At 33.1% G+C, this 12,917-nt stretch overlaps 2 protein-coding genes across 3 annotated transcripts in view; one reads left to right on the top strand and one right to left on the bottom strand.

Moving 5' to 3' along the window:
- The window catches only part of LOC123006967 (lachesin), a 108,502-nt gene that overhangs the window by 64,544 nt on the left and 31,041 nt on the right, over positions 1–12,917 (bottom strand). Inside the window, exon 1 of one of the 2 annotated variants that reach the window (XM_044401939.1) lies at positions 2,163–2,379. The exons of the other annotated variant lie outside the window; for it this stretch is intronic. The gene's annotated coding sequence lies outside the window, so the exon portion shown is untranslated. Of the gene's footprint in view, positions 1–2,162; positions 2,380–12,917 lie in introns of those variants that run through there. 2 annotated transcript variants of the gene reach the window in all.
- Positions 6,268–12,350, top strand: LOC123006966 (neprilysin-2-like). The gene is made up of 10 exons (XM_044401936.1): positions 6,268–6,325; positions 6,376–6,515; positions 6,629–7,128; positions 7,177–7,332; positions 7,379–7,590; positions 7,648–7,806; positions 7,855–8,086; positions 8,581–8,749; positions 9,046–9,290; positions 11,826–12,350. Exons 1-10 carry the CDS (start codon positions 6,315–6,317, stop codon positions 12,162–12,164), a joined length of 2,163 nt encoding a protein of 720 aa, XP_044257871.1. The 5' UTR covers positions 6,268–6,314; the 3' UTR covers positions 12,165–12,350.

Raw genomic sequence — 12,917 nt, 5'->3', positions numbered from 1 at the left:
CTGTAACGAGTAATATAACTTGCCAGTGAAGTAATTCCATCCGAAGTTGTCTTCTCTTTAAGGTCAATCGTCGCCAAGGTTATAACAACGGTATTTATGGATTTATGCTCTCGTTAAATTTAACAGACGTCGTAACCAGATCTTAAAGTACAGCGTTTTGAGAAGATTTATGTTACTTATTGTCGACGATTTTACCTTGTTCAAAAAGTAATCAAAAATGATTTTTCCAGACAGGAGGAAATGCCTTATTTGGAATTAAAAATAAACTCGGAAACGTCTTGATCAATAACCGAAATTAAATTATTCAGTATACGCAGAGATACCGAATACGTATCACGTAAGAGTCTTGATGCTCTCCCCTTCTGAGGGAAATTCTCAATTAAAGAAACGGAAATAGAAATTTACGTTAATCAGAAAATCAATTTATATACATTTGCAAGTTAATAGGGAGTTCAGATGGGTACATTGTAGTATGGCGTGGGATAGATCGCGAATAAATACATAAATTAGACTTTAACCTTATTTTCTTTGTAAACGACTTTAATTATTTTGAGACACGAGTTCTTTTACAACGTTGCTGCCTTTTTTTCACTCTTCAACAATATTTTAATCAAGTGAAATTGCAACAACGACTGCAATGCAGAGACTTTGTTGACATTAAATTACCTTCCTATTTTCGGAGTTTATTATATTTTATATTAGAGAAAATATACATTTGAAGCAACCTGTAGAACACTACGTTTTAAAATTTCAAAGCTTGTGCACAGTGAAGATGATGGATAACAGAAATGGTTTCAGCGCGAGAGCTTTTATTACCCTAATGTAAAAGTTCATTTTTTATTCAAAAATCATCAAACATAAATCAGACTACTCAAATTAGAAACTTACTTCAAATTATACTCAATTAAAAACAACTACAATTACAACGTCAACACAATTGTTCATAATATAGCGTGCACTCAAAGTACAAAACTTGATAACATCTCAAATGGCAAGTATGTAAGCTATCTTTTAATAAAAATAGAAACTTAAATTATAAATCCTCTGGAAAGGTCACCACGTTTTCATATTTAATAAGAAATTCTTGATTAAAGTCTCTTCAATTTCGAGTAAAATTTTACATTTATAATTAAACAAGTTTTTCACTCGTAACCCTTTAAATTTAGAATCAATAAATTTATGATTAATTTTGTTTAAACTATGTAATTAAATTGTAATTAATTTAGTAAAAAATCGATGATACTGTATCATTTTTAATAACAAAGTAATATTTCGGTAATATTTAAATAATTGAACCATCAAACACATTTAAACAAACGTTATATTTGTTTTCAAATATTGTAAACAATAAACTACTTATAAAATAATAATTTAAAAAATGTTGGCCCGGCGCATCCACCATATTTATATAATTAAAATTTAGTCATTGAATAGCAGTTCGAAAATTATTATGCAAAATCAACAACAATAACAATAAAACATATTGATTTTTATCCGGAGTTAATATTTCAGTATCGACAATTAAAATAAAATCGCTTTAATTATTTGCATTGTTCCGGCTTCACCACTAATGCTTCCTGCATTCAATATTTATACGCCACGCATATTTAAGCTCAAAGTTTCTTCATTAAAACTCATCTCACTTAGAAACCAGCAACTTTCAGAATAATTTAAAAACCCTTTTATCGGTGAAACAAACGTTCAAGTTTTAAAAACCTACAACAGTTTTGTACAACAAACTAAAAAATCAGTGCTTTAGTTTAGGAAAAAATAAAACCAATTCTTCAAAACACACTGTTCCGCCGGAATAGTTAACGGAAATAAACAACTTTTAGCATAATATAACTGAAATATATTGAGGATAAATTTGAAAACTTCAGGCAAAGTTGTGAAACATCGAATAACAATTTTTTTGAAAATTGGGATAAAAAACAATTTCTTTGCCACTCAAAGAAAAACAATGACTGTTATCTGTTTTGCTCTAGAGTAACTAATCGCTCTGTTTTGATGGATTATATAACTTCAACGTATTGGCAATAAATCAGAAAGCCACAGACACAAATCTAATAAAAGTGTGCACATTGGGAATTAATCCGAGTTTTCTTTTTCAACCCTTTGAGAAATCGAAACAGCAAAAACGTAAAACATGCAGTGACAATTACTTTAGCAATTCCTTAAGAAGTGTCAATGTGAGTGCGAAAGTCTCCTATATCCGCAAAATAGCACATGTTAAGATCGCACTAACTCGTCCCAAGGATCAGAAAAATCCATTCACATAATAACCTAGTTAGAGGACACGTCCAAGAACATGCCGGCCATCATCATCAATCACGGCGGATGTTAAACACGCGTCAAATCTTGTCCCAAGAAGAAGCATCAGCCGCGAGAGCGCGCTACAAACTGTGGGACGAACGGCTGCGCCCGGGACGAGCCCCCACTCTTGCGGCAGCGCAGGACAAGGACTCGCAGGATAACTCAGGATAACTTCCCGTAGGATGCAATCTTGATGCTGCAACGGAGGTTTAGAGACCATCGGGGATGCACAAAGGTCTCAGACTTATTGACGAATAGACTAGAGATGACACAGACACTTGCTGATGGAAAGTGTGTAAAAAAATGAGACCCCAGCTCAACGAATATCAATTTATTTTATTTAATGATAAACAAATATTGAAACATAATATTTTCACGCATTGTTAATAAACAAACACATTAAATAAGTCATAATTAGTCATACAACATTATTTTCATAATTGCTGATGGTGTTAACGTTATTTTAAGCAAAATTGTTGCAAATAAACTGGGACCAACGAAAATTCTGGAGTAATTTTGGCAATATTTTGTCATAATGTTGGCAATATTTCTAAAGTGAATTCACGTTCGGTTCCGCTTGACAAGTCAATTCTAAAGCGCCTCATCCTACTTAAATCTAAATTTATTAATAAGTGAAATTTAATTAATCTCTAGTAGTTAATGGCATCTGTTCGCATTATCTTATTCATTTCTCTTGAGTAAAATTTGGAACAATGGTAAATACATGTTGGGATCTATGTTTAGGAAGAACAAATTAAATGGAGTTGAGGGTTCAGTTGAGTTAATTATCAGATCGTTGCTTATCTAACTTCTTACTCAAGTTTAAACAGTATTCAGCTCGATTCTGGCGACAAAGTCGGAAAAAATCTATCATCTATAATGCACGAGATTTCAAATTACGTCACGTATCCAGTGAAATATTCAAAGAGGAAAAAAGCAATCCCTGCCAAAAATGAAATTAGTGACCGCAAAATCGCGTTAAAACGCTGCAGCGATTTATAATGATATGGGGAATAGAAGACTAGTTTGGCTTTGATAATTTGCATTCTAGTTAAACATGAGCAAGTCCTGCCAAACACGTAGCACCCCAATGCTGTGCAATTATTAGAGATATGATATTGCACTATAGTGACCATTTGTTTGTGGTAATACAACGTTAAATCTCGTCCACTACAGAACAAATTTCTTTTTATTGCCAATGACGACCGTTCGATGAAATACGGGATTTTCATTATTCCAAAGCCCTAAGGGGATACACGGATAAGTTGTAAGGGTGTCTGAAATCATCCCCCAGTTGGGGTTTAATATATTATAATAGTTTTAGCCCGCAGCCAAATAAAATATATCCTCCAAAGGGTGCATTTTAATACGTCGATTTAAAATTACTCAAAGACAATCCTACAATTTCTACAAGGTAGGAAAAATCGCACGGTCAAAGTATACATAATGAAGGTGTATGCGAGGTAGAGTGTGCTTCAACGTGAGAAAACAATGTCTTAAAACCTTCACCCACACAAGTTACATAAATATATGGAACAGTAGAGACGAGTTTTTTAATTTAAGAGAGGCGAGGATAAATTAACAGATAAGAATCTCGATGCAAATTTACCTCCGCCTAAATAAATACCCCAAGATTAGATTTTTACGGCGCCTAATGTTTGTAAATATATTCTTATCGCGGCCGAATTGTTATCTCCCGTAAACTTTTGTTTATACAAAATTCTTACAATTTTTGTTATGCGCCGAGACAAAATCAGACCAAAACACAAAATTAAAATTAAACCAAAACTAAACAAGATTTGCTTTTCTCGGCAAAAGACTAAATGTTACAAGCAAAAGTTTTACCTTTCAGACATTATTTCTGGACCTAAACGTTTTTACTTTTGCAAAGTCATTTACCAATGTTGTCTCTTTCGCTATTTCAGCAATTTCTAGAGAAGTACATTTTGCAATACTAACTGCACTAGTTAAATTAATGAACACTTTCGAAAATCTCAACACAAATTACAAAGCATCTTAATTATTTTGTTTACTTACTTGCTAATTATAGTGTTGCTTTGATAAAATAGCATATGTTATTCGTCGAAGTAAAAGTGAGTTTATGTTGCTCACTACGCTTGACAAAATAAACGTTGAGTTTCGCCACATAAAGTATCACTTTTACTCCTAAGAATATAATATAAAAACGTATATATTTTGCAAAGTTTCGTTATAAACAAAGCCACAATTTACCAAATTAAGCCAAAATGAGTGTTATTTTTGCATTTTCAAAAGTTTTGAGTACGTTTAAAAAATAAAAACAAAAAAAATAAAACTAGCTAAAAATGTACCAAACTGGATTAAAATTGATTGAATTCGTTTTTGAACCACAGACATTTATCGTGTAAGATATATCTTGGCAAAACATATCTAAAAATTACAAAAAAATCAAAATTGATATTATTTCGTTTTTTTTTCATGCGATTTATCTCGTTTTTGAGTAAAATTTTATAAAGTAAGCTAAAAAACACTAAATTTGGTCAAAAATGGAGTTACTTTCACTTTTACAAGTTTTAAAAGCGTGTCTTTGAACTAAAACCTCATTTTTTGCGAGATTTTGCTACAAAACACAAAATCAAATCATTATTTTTGATTTTTTCAAGAATTTTAGCATGATTTTAAGGTAAAAACGTAAATATTTCGTAAAATTTCGTTAAAAATAAAAGAAAAATTGATAAAATTAGGCTAGAATTAGTGATATTTTTACCTTTTCGGAGTGTTGAGCACATTTTAATGATAAATATAAAACTGCTAAAAATATATAAAAATAAAATTTTGCAAAAGAGATAAAAATAAAACAAAACGAAAATTTCCCAAATTACTTGAAATTATTTTAGCTTGTTTCGCTCTATTTACTTCCTTTATGAACGAGAGACTTATTTATTTTGCTAGATCTTGGTAAAATAATAATATAATATGAAAATTATTGTAAAAAGTAGAATTTGAAAAGTACTAATCAAGTTTTGACTTTTTCTCTTGGTTTCTGATGAGGGTTTTTCTTAGGCCCGAAATTGTTCAACTTTCGATGTTGCAGATTTGTCACGATTTATCTGTTTGTGTTTATTTCTGCTTCCATTTCGGTGAAATGAACTGCACAAGTCGGTTCGTCAATGAGTAGTTCCTTTGAATCGCCCGATTGAAAGTTCAATTTTATTCGAATTGGTTCGGCTCGTTGCTTTGCTTTTGTCGGCTAAAATTCACTGAAACCGAATCAGATGTTTAATGATTAGTGCTAATGGTTTTCCTGCGCAAACTGCCTTAAGTAGGTTTTATCGAATACACTTGTCTAAAAAAGTTTAGACGAACAGATAGCGGCTAACGTCCACTGACTCGTATCACTGGCCATACACGTAGCAACCAATTTCCGTTTTCTATTCTTTTTTTACTTCCTTTCGTCGTCTAGTCAAGTTTTTACGGTGCAGGATACCTACCAAATAATATTTTCTCTTCTCTCAATTCAGTCACGTTATTAAATCTCGGATTAGACCACCCGAAACAATTTTACCAAGAGAATCTCGAATTACCGGTTTTTTTTTTATAAACTCATTTAAATTCAACAAGGGTAAAGGTCACGCTGTAGTTCGCACCTAATGGATCAAAAAGTTGCAAATAATGAAAATTTATAGCTAGTTTTAAAATAAATTCACGATTTGTCCCAAGCCGTGCCCAATTATTTACAAATCAACATTAAAAGAACCCCAAATATCATAAACCGTTTAACGCACCATAAATTACTATCTAGTCTTGAAACTAACGAAAAATTAACTATGCCTATTATTTTCATAATTTAATTTTGAGATAATTACAGCTGTTTGACCTTACGGGTCAAATCCTCCCACAGCGTAACGCATTCTTCCTGTCTCTTTAATTACTTGACTCATCCTTTACTTTATTAAGTATGTTAGTAGAGTGTCGTGAGAATACAGTAAAAATTAAATTTTCAAGCTTTCTCCCCATAAAAAATGATTAATGGGTACGCAATAAAAAATCCGATTATTATGTTAAGGATAATTTAATTTGTAGAGGAATTCCGGACCGACAAAAATTTGCTCTCAGAACCTGGTGGAAAAATCGCTCGAGAAGCGAAAAGAAAATTGCGATTGTGAGCATTGTTTCAGTTACTGCGTTATCATTATTTCTACTAATTTATTTGTTTTATTCGGGTAAGTGCAAGTAACTGGATGTTTTTATTCCGCACTTGAAACTCGTGCATATAGAGATTGAGTAAAATTAGCTCTTTAAAGTGGAGTGGTTTTAGTGTTGTTGATGATTTTAGATGGTCCTAAAGAGTGCACATCGTCGGTGTGTGCGAAAACTTCGATGGAGTTGCTTGTGAAGTACATCGACATAAAAGCGGATCCGTGCGAAGATTTTTATCGGTTTTCGTGCGGTAATTTCCTGGAGAACACAGAGTTGGATGATCGAGACTCGCGCTCGGTGACTAGTCTTCTCCAGGAGGATATTCAAACCGAAATTAAAAACATGCTGAATGAACCGATCCAGAAAGAAGATCCTTTAGCTTTCAATTTAGCAAAAAAATTTTATCGAGCTTGCATGAACGAGAGTGCAATCGAAGCAGAAGGATTAAAAAGGATAAAACAAATTTTTAACCAAATAGGCGGATGGCCTACTCTTAACGGGAATAATTGGCGTAAGGAGTTATTCAATTGGAAAGATGCCGTGCCCAAACTCAGGCAGATGGGAATTAATTTCGAAAATTTCTTCATTTTAGCACTGCAAAGAGATAAAATACATCCAGATAAATACATTCTAAATGTAAGAAACGAGCTTTTTGCAGACTGAGTTTTTATTAAAACATTCCAGATAAAAAGCCCCTACTATCAAAGTCAAATAAATAACGAAATAAAAAACTGGTATTTAGAATATATGGTGGACGTCGCTGTTCTCATGGGAGCCGAAGAGGAAAAAGCGAGAAAAGAACAAAGCCAAGTCTTGGATTTTCTACTCAAATTAGCTAAAGTAACACGTACTCACTTTTCAGAATTTTTTCATTTTAAAATTGCAGATTTCTGAAAGGAGCGAAACTAATCAAACTCAACTCTATAATCCCTTATCCCTGTCGGAATTACAATATGAATTTTCAGAGATACGTTGGAAAGAATATATTAACAATATTCTAAGGCCCGTCACTGAGATTACTTATGACGATATTATATCCGTCTCAGAGCCTCTTTATTTGAAAACGCTGCTTCGTCTCCTTAAACACACCGACGAAAGGTAATTGTGAAAAAAGACTCCAATTAATGCTTCCCATTATTAGTATATCTTTTCCAGGATAATCGCAAATTTTATGTGCTGGCATATTTTACAAGATTTGCTCACTTATTTACCTCAAAAAATCCTAAATAAAGCTTACGATTATCTCACAAAAGTGACAGGCAAACCTGCACAAACATCACGATGGAATGAATGCGTCACAGCAACCGAAAATAGGTAAATGTTCACCAGTTTTTGCGTTATCGCTGTAGAGGTATTTTGCAGCTTCTCCACTGTTATTTCTGAAATTTATATCAAAAAATATTTGGATGAGGACACACGAACGCGTGCTATTTCTATGATTCAAAATATCAAATATCAGTTCAGAGAAAATCTTTACAAATTAGATTGGTTGGATGCAAAAACCAAAGACATTGCCTCAGAGATACTCGTTTCAAGTGTAGAAAACATCCCAAATTACAACGACTTTATTGAAAGAAACAGAATGTACGAAGAGGTAAGAGTTGAAGCATAATTCAACGAGATATCTGAAATTTAATTGAAAAAGTTAAATTTTGTTGTATTATTCATTCTACAGCTAGAAACTTTAACAATTACATCGAACTTTAGCAAATTGCGGCAGTGGCTTTTTATTTTAGTATGCCTACCTACAGAAATGTTCAAAAAAAATTGATTAAACAATTTTGTTTATTACCTAATAAATTAATTTGGTAAAAATCGTTGAAATAAATTATTTATAAATATTCTGGTGTTGATTTAGTATTTGGTTGTTCTCTCGGTTCAGCTTTCTCCTTGAAGCAGTTATATTTATTGCGGCACAATAATGTTCATCTATGTGTAAATGTTGTGTTATAAAGTGCAAAAGTTGATTATAAATTCAGAGTGGGGTTCTAATTACTTCTATTATAGAAGCCGGGGATAAAGTTGTTTTGAATATTTTATGTTATGACATCATTCGCATAAAATGTGTAAACAAGATCGATTTTCCAGGTAGAAATATTGGAAGATAAGCTCTTGACGTCAGTCCTAAATCTGGATTATATGAGTACCAATATTCAATATGGAAAACTCCGGCAACCTGTAAGAGAGAATTTTTTCGAAACCCCCGGATCTGTCACAGGATTAAATATTGTTTACTCGCCAAAGGAAAATGCTCTGAGTAAGTCCCAGCTTAAATCCTTCGACAATTTCAAATAAAATACGTCGCAATATATCTCGGCGCGTGTCTTACACCCGTTCCATTTAATTCCAGTACCGCAATTTGAAATTGTAAACGAGCGAGATTATTTCAGTTTTAAGATGGCGTGTCCCGGAGTGAAAATCAACAAATTAACCGGATTATTATCGATCAGTCCGGGATTTGCCTTAAGTACACGCCGTCATGTTTTTTAATCGCTACTTACCACGCAAAATAAATAAAGATACTGTCTTTAAATGACACAAAACCAATTCCAGGAATACCAATCTCCTTCTTCCGTGGCATTTTCTACCAGAAAAACCGGCCCGAGTACCTCAACTATGGCGCTTTGGGTACCATTATAGCCCATCAAATGTACCACATTATCACCCAAGCCAAATACAAAGGGCTTGAGGGGGAAGCCCGGAGCTGGTGGTCATCTCACACCCTCTTCAACTACGAAACTAAACTGCAGTGTCTGTCGAATCATTACGGAAAATTCATAGTTAAAATGATCGAACACGTAAGTTTATTATTACGCCGAGGAATTTCGCAAGTATGTTCAAAGCGAATATCCCAAGTATGCTCTCACCCTATAATTTCACACCGTCACTTCAGACGACCACAGCCATTTTTTGCCCTGCAAATATGCCTTTCGAAATACCACAACTCCTTGCCTTGAACTTCAACCCAAAACGTCAAACTTATTGATAATTCCACGCCATGTTACGACTCGAATTTCAATTAATTACTTAACATTTTCCACTCGTGCAGGTGGAATTTATGATTATTATGTACACCAATAATCCGATTTGCAAACAAAACCCCACGGATAATATTTTCGATAGCGTTTTGCTCTGATAGACAACAGAAAAATATTTGAAACCGGTGATCGATTGAAGGGCAAAGTAGGACATTTGGAGGATGAAATTACACGTAAACGTATTTAACCAAATGTTTTAATTACACATTCACACAATGTTGAGTTGAGGAATTCAAGACGACGAGTATCATTGAAATGGTAGAGATAAGCAAATATCAAGCGTTTTATTGCTCTTTCTTGAATCTACATTCTGTAAATTGCATTTGATATGGCACTTTACGTAAGTGAATTCTTATTTTACACTTATCAAAGTACTTGAAACTACTCGAAAATAGCGGTTTAGAAATGCGCGTTAAATGAGCGGAAATGCTTTCCCAAATTAAAAAGAAAATGAAAACTACCACAAACGATAAATGCTTCTCAACAGAAAAGAAGTGTTTTACCTTTTACATTTACATTTTAATAGTTATTTAAAATAATGACTGGCGTCAAAGCCGTAGGGGCCTCTGGGCTAGCCTTTATTCTGAGTTTATTCAAATCCATGAGTTATCGTGATTTCAAATTAACCTTTCTTGAAAGTACTTCAGCGCTCGGGGATATTATTTTTGTTTCTTAGCTTCATTAGAGCAGCACAATTTTTAAATGTAAAAACAAAATAAATACAATTAAAGCTGTAAAACTAAAAAAATACGGCTGGGACCTACACTGACTGGCATAAATATCGCATCACTTAAATTTTAAGATTTAAAATGGCTAAATGGTTCTGAAAATAGTACTAAAATTGATGATATAGGATTAAGTAACTTAGTCGAGTATGGATTTTTCCATAGTTCCAAAAACAATTGGTATAGATTCATTGTTTACTTAATAAATGCCAAATTATCAAAATCACCGCTAATTTCCGAAAGACAACAATAAAAAATTGAGCTTCTTTTCAGGCTCGTGGAGGCAATACTAGGTATTAATGGTTGCCTCCGAATGTAAGAAAAGCTTATCTAAGCTAAAGAACTGATCCACACGGAATTCACTTTTTTGTTTCTTTTGACAACCATTAAATTGTAGTTAAATTGTTGAAGTTTACGTCGTAATTTTAGTTTAACTTAATGTTAATTAGTTAATTAATTAATTTTTGATGCATTTATTTTTTTAAGCGTTATTTCAATAAAAAAATCACCTTTCCCATGTAATGCGATAATTTTGCCAAAACTATTGATATTTGTATGTACATTTGTTTATTTTGTTATTAATATACAGTATGTTCCCGGATTGCGTTTACAAGAGGAAAAAAAATTAACTTTGATTTTACGTCAAAACTGCAAAGGAAAAAAAGTTTTTGCTTTACTTGAAACCAGCAAATGAGTAATTAAAACTTCATTATTCTAACTCAGTAGAAAGAAAAGTTCATTTTTCTCTTGATTTTGGACTTAATAATAATTTTGCTCTGGTTTTTAAGTCCTATCACAATGGCGGCCCAAGTCAGAAGCTGTCAAATGTCAAAAACAGACGGATGTCATGTCGTGTTTTTGATTCACACTATCCCTACCAGCAAATAAAAAAATAGACTGTACCTAATTTAAGAAAATGAGAATAACGTTTTTGGCTCTGCTGAAATCTTAGGGAAAGAAAAATATTATTGTTTTTTTAACACATTAAAAATTAACTGCAACAGTTTTCCTGTTAATATTATTGATTAAAATTTATTTATATGAAATCTTTTTTAAAACATTTAAAATTGGATCCTAAATCTAAATTTTGTAAATATGTTCATGCTTTTGTGAATACCCACCAATTTCCTAGAAAAAATCTGTGCTCTCTTTGATGTTTCGTCAAGAAACACCCTCCACCAGATTGGAATCTTTTTAGAAAATTTATCTTAAGGTTGAAATTATTATTTTTGGAGACCCCAAAGCTCATACTTGAGGATTTTTTAGACTTTTATGGAAACAGGTACTACTAATTAATTAGCAACAAAGCAATAAATAAAACACAACCAGATTTACAGGAGACATTCGAAGTATTTAGGTACCGTCGCAATGCCAATCCAATAATTAAATCAAATTAAATCTTAATTAATGCGATCGTGTCGTGGCGAAAGGATTCCGTGGGTACAATAATGTGACTTTGATGTCGAGTCGACGCCTAACTTATTATAATTATTAATTTAATTTGTCTGCTTCTGGTGCGGTTTCGCTATTTCCCCTCTTGTGCTGTACTCTAACATAGCTCTATTTCCAGTTGAACGCTTCGAATACTCGCGACGAAGACATGGCTGATTTGGCCGGAATGAAAGTCGCCTACGACACTTACATCAGCTGGGTTCAAGAAAACGGAGTCGAACCACGACTTTCCGGATTAAACTTCTCGCCAAACCAATTGTTCTGGATATCATCGGCGATCCATCACTGTGCTAAACACTCCGACCAAACTTTACAGAGATACATTGCTAATTATCAGCTGAGCCCCGGACAGTTCCGCGTAAACGGGGCCCTACAAAATTTAGATGAGTTCGCAATGGATTTCGGATGTCCATCCGGAGCCAATATGAATCCCATGCAAAAGTGCCGGATTTGGTAGATGCATCTTTTAAGACTGGACTATTAGGGGAAATTGGGGCGCAAACTGGCTATAACCGATAATGTACTGTATTGATTATTGTATCACTACGTTACTTTTTACTTTTCTCGGCCAGGGTTTATATCTCTTTCCGCACCACTTAAAGCATTATATTTAGTTCTCGTTTTATAAATCATCCCAACTTGACTAGTATTTTTATTAACCCTACTCCAAAAAATTAAAGGAGCAAAAAAAATTCTTAAATTTTTGGTGATTTTTAAAAAGCTCTAATTCATCTAAAAGTGGTCGTATCTACATTTTAAAGCTTTAAATTTTTTTAGTTAAGTCAATGCATAGGCCGGATAGCATGTCCGTTTGCTTTTGACTTTAAATGAAAAAGGATACTTTGGTCTTTGATAGGGCAGTGTCAAAAACTAGAACAAATACCTTATGATTTTTTGGAAAAAATGTTTATACTCTCAACATTGATTTAAAGAAAAGAGAAAAAGTAACTTTTTGCGTTGTTTTAGTAAACCTACCGCGAATTCACAAAAAGTGACACTAATGTTTTTAGGTGTTTTTACAGCTTAATCTACCTCTCATAACCCTATGAACTCACATCCATCACACCGTTTTCTCAAACCAATAGATCAAAGTTTTAAAAAGAATTAAAGGAACAATTGTACATATTGTTTCTGAACATTGTTTACTCTTTGTCAAAATGAGAATAACAATTTCTTTCAGCTTTTTTACAATTTTGCATTAGCTAAATTT

The sequence above is a fragment of the Tribolium madens genome, unplaced genomic scaffold (genome assembly GCF_015345945.1).
Source record: "Tribolium madens isolate multiple individuals breed KSU strain unplaced genomic scaffold, Tmad_KSU_1.1 Scaffold_3;HRSCAF=73;Tcas5.2_LG2, whole genome shotgun sequence".
NCBI lineage: Eukaryota > Metazoa > Arthropoda > Insecta > Coleoptera > Tenebrionidae > Tribolium > Tribolium madens.
This window is presented reverse-complemented; position numbering and strand designations above follow the sequence as displayed.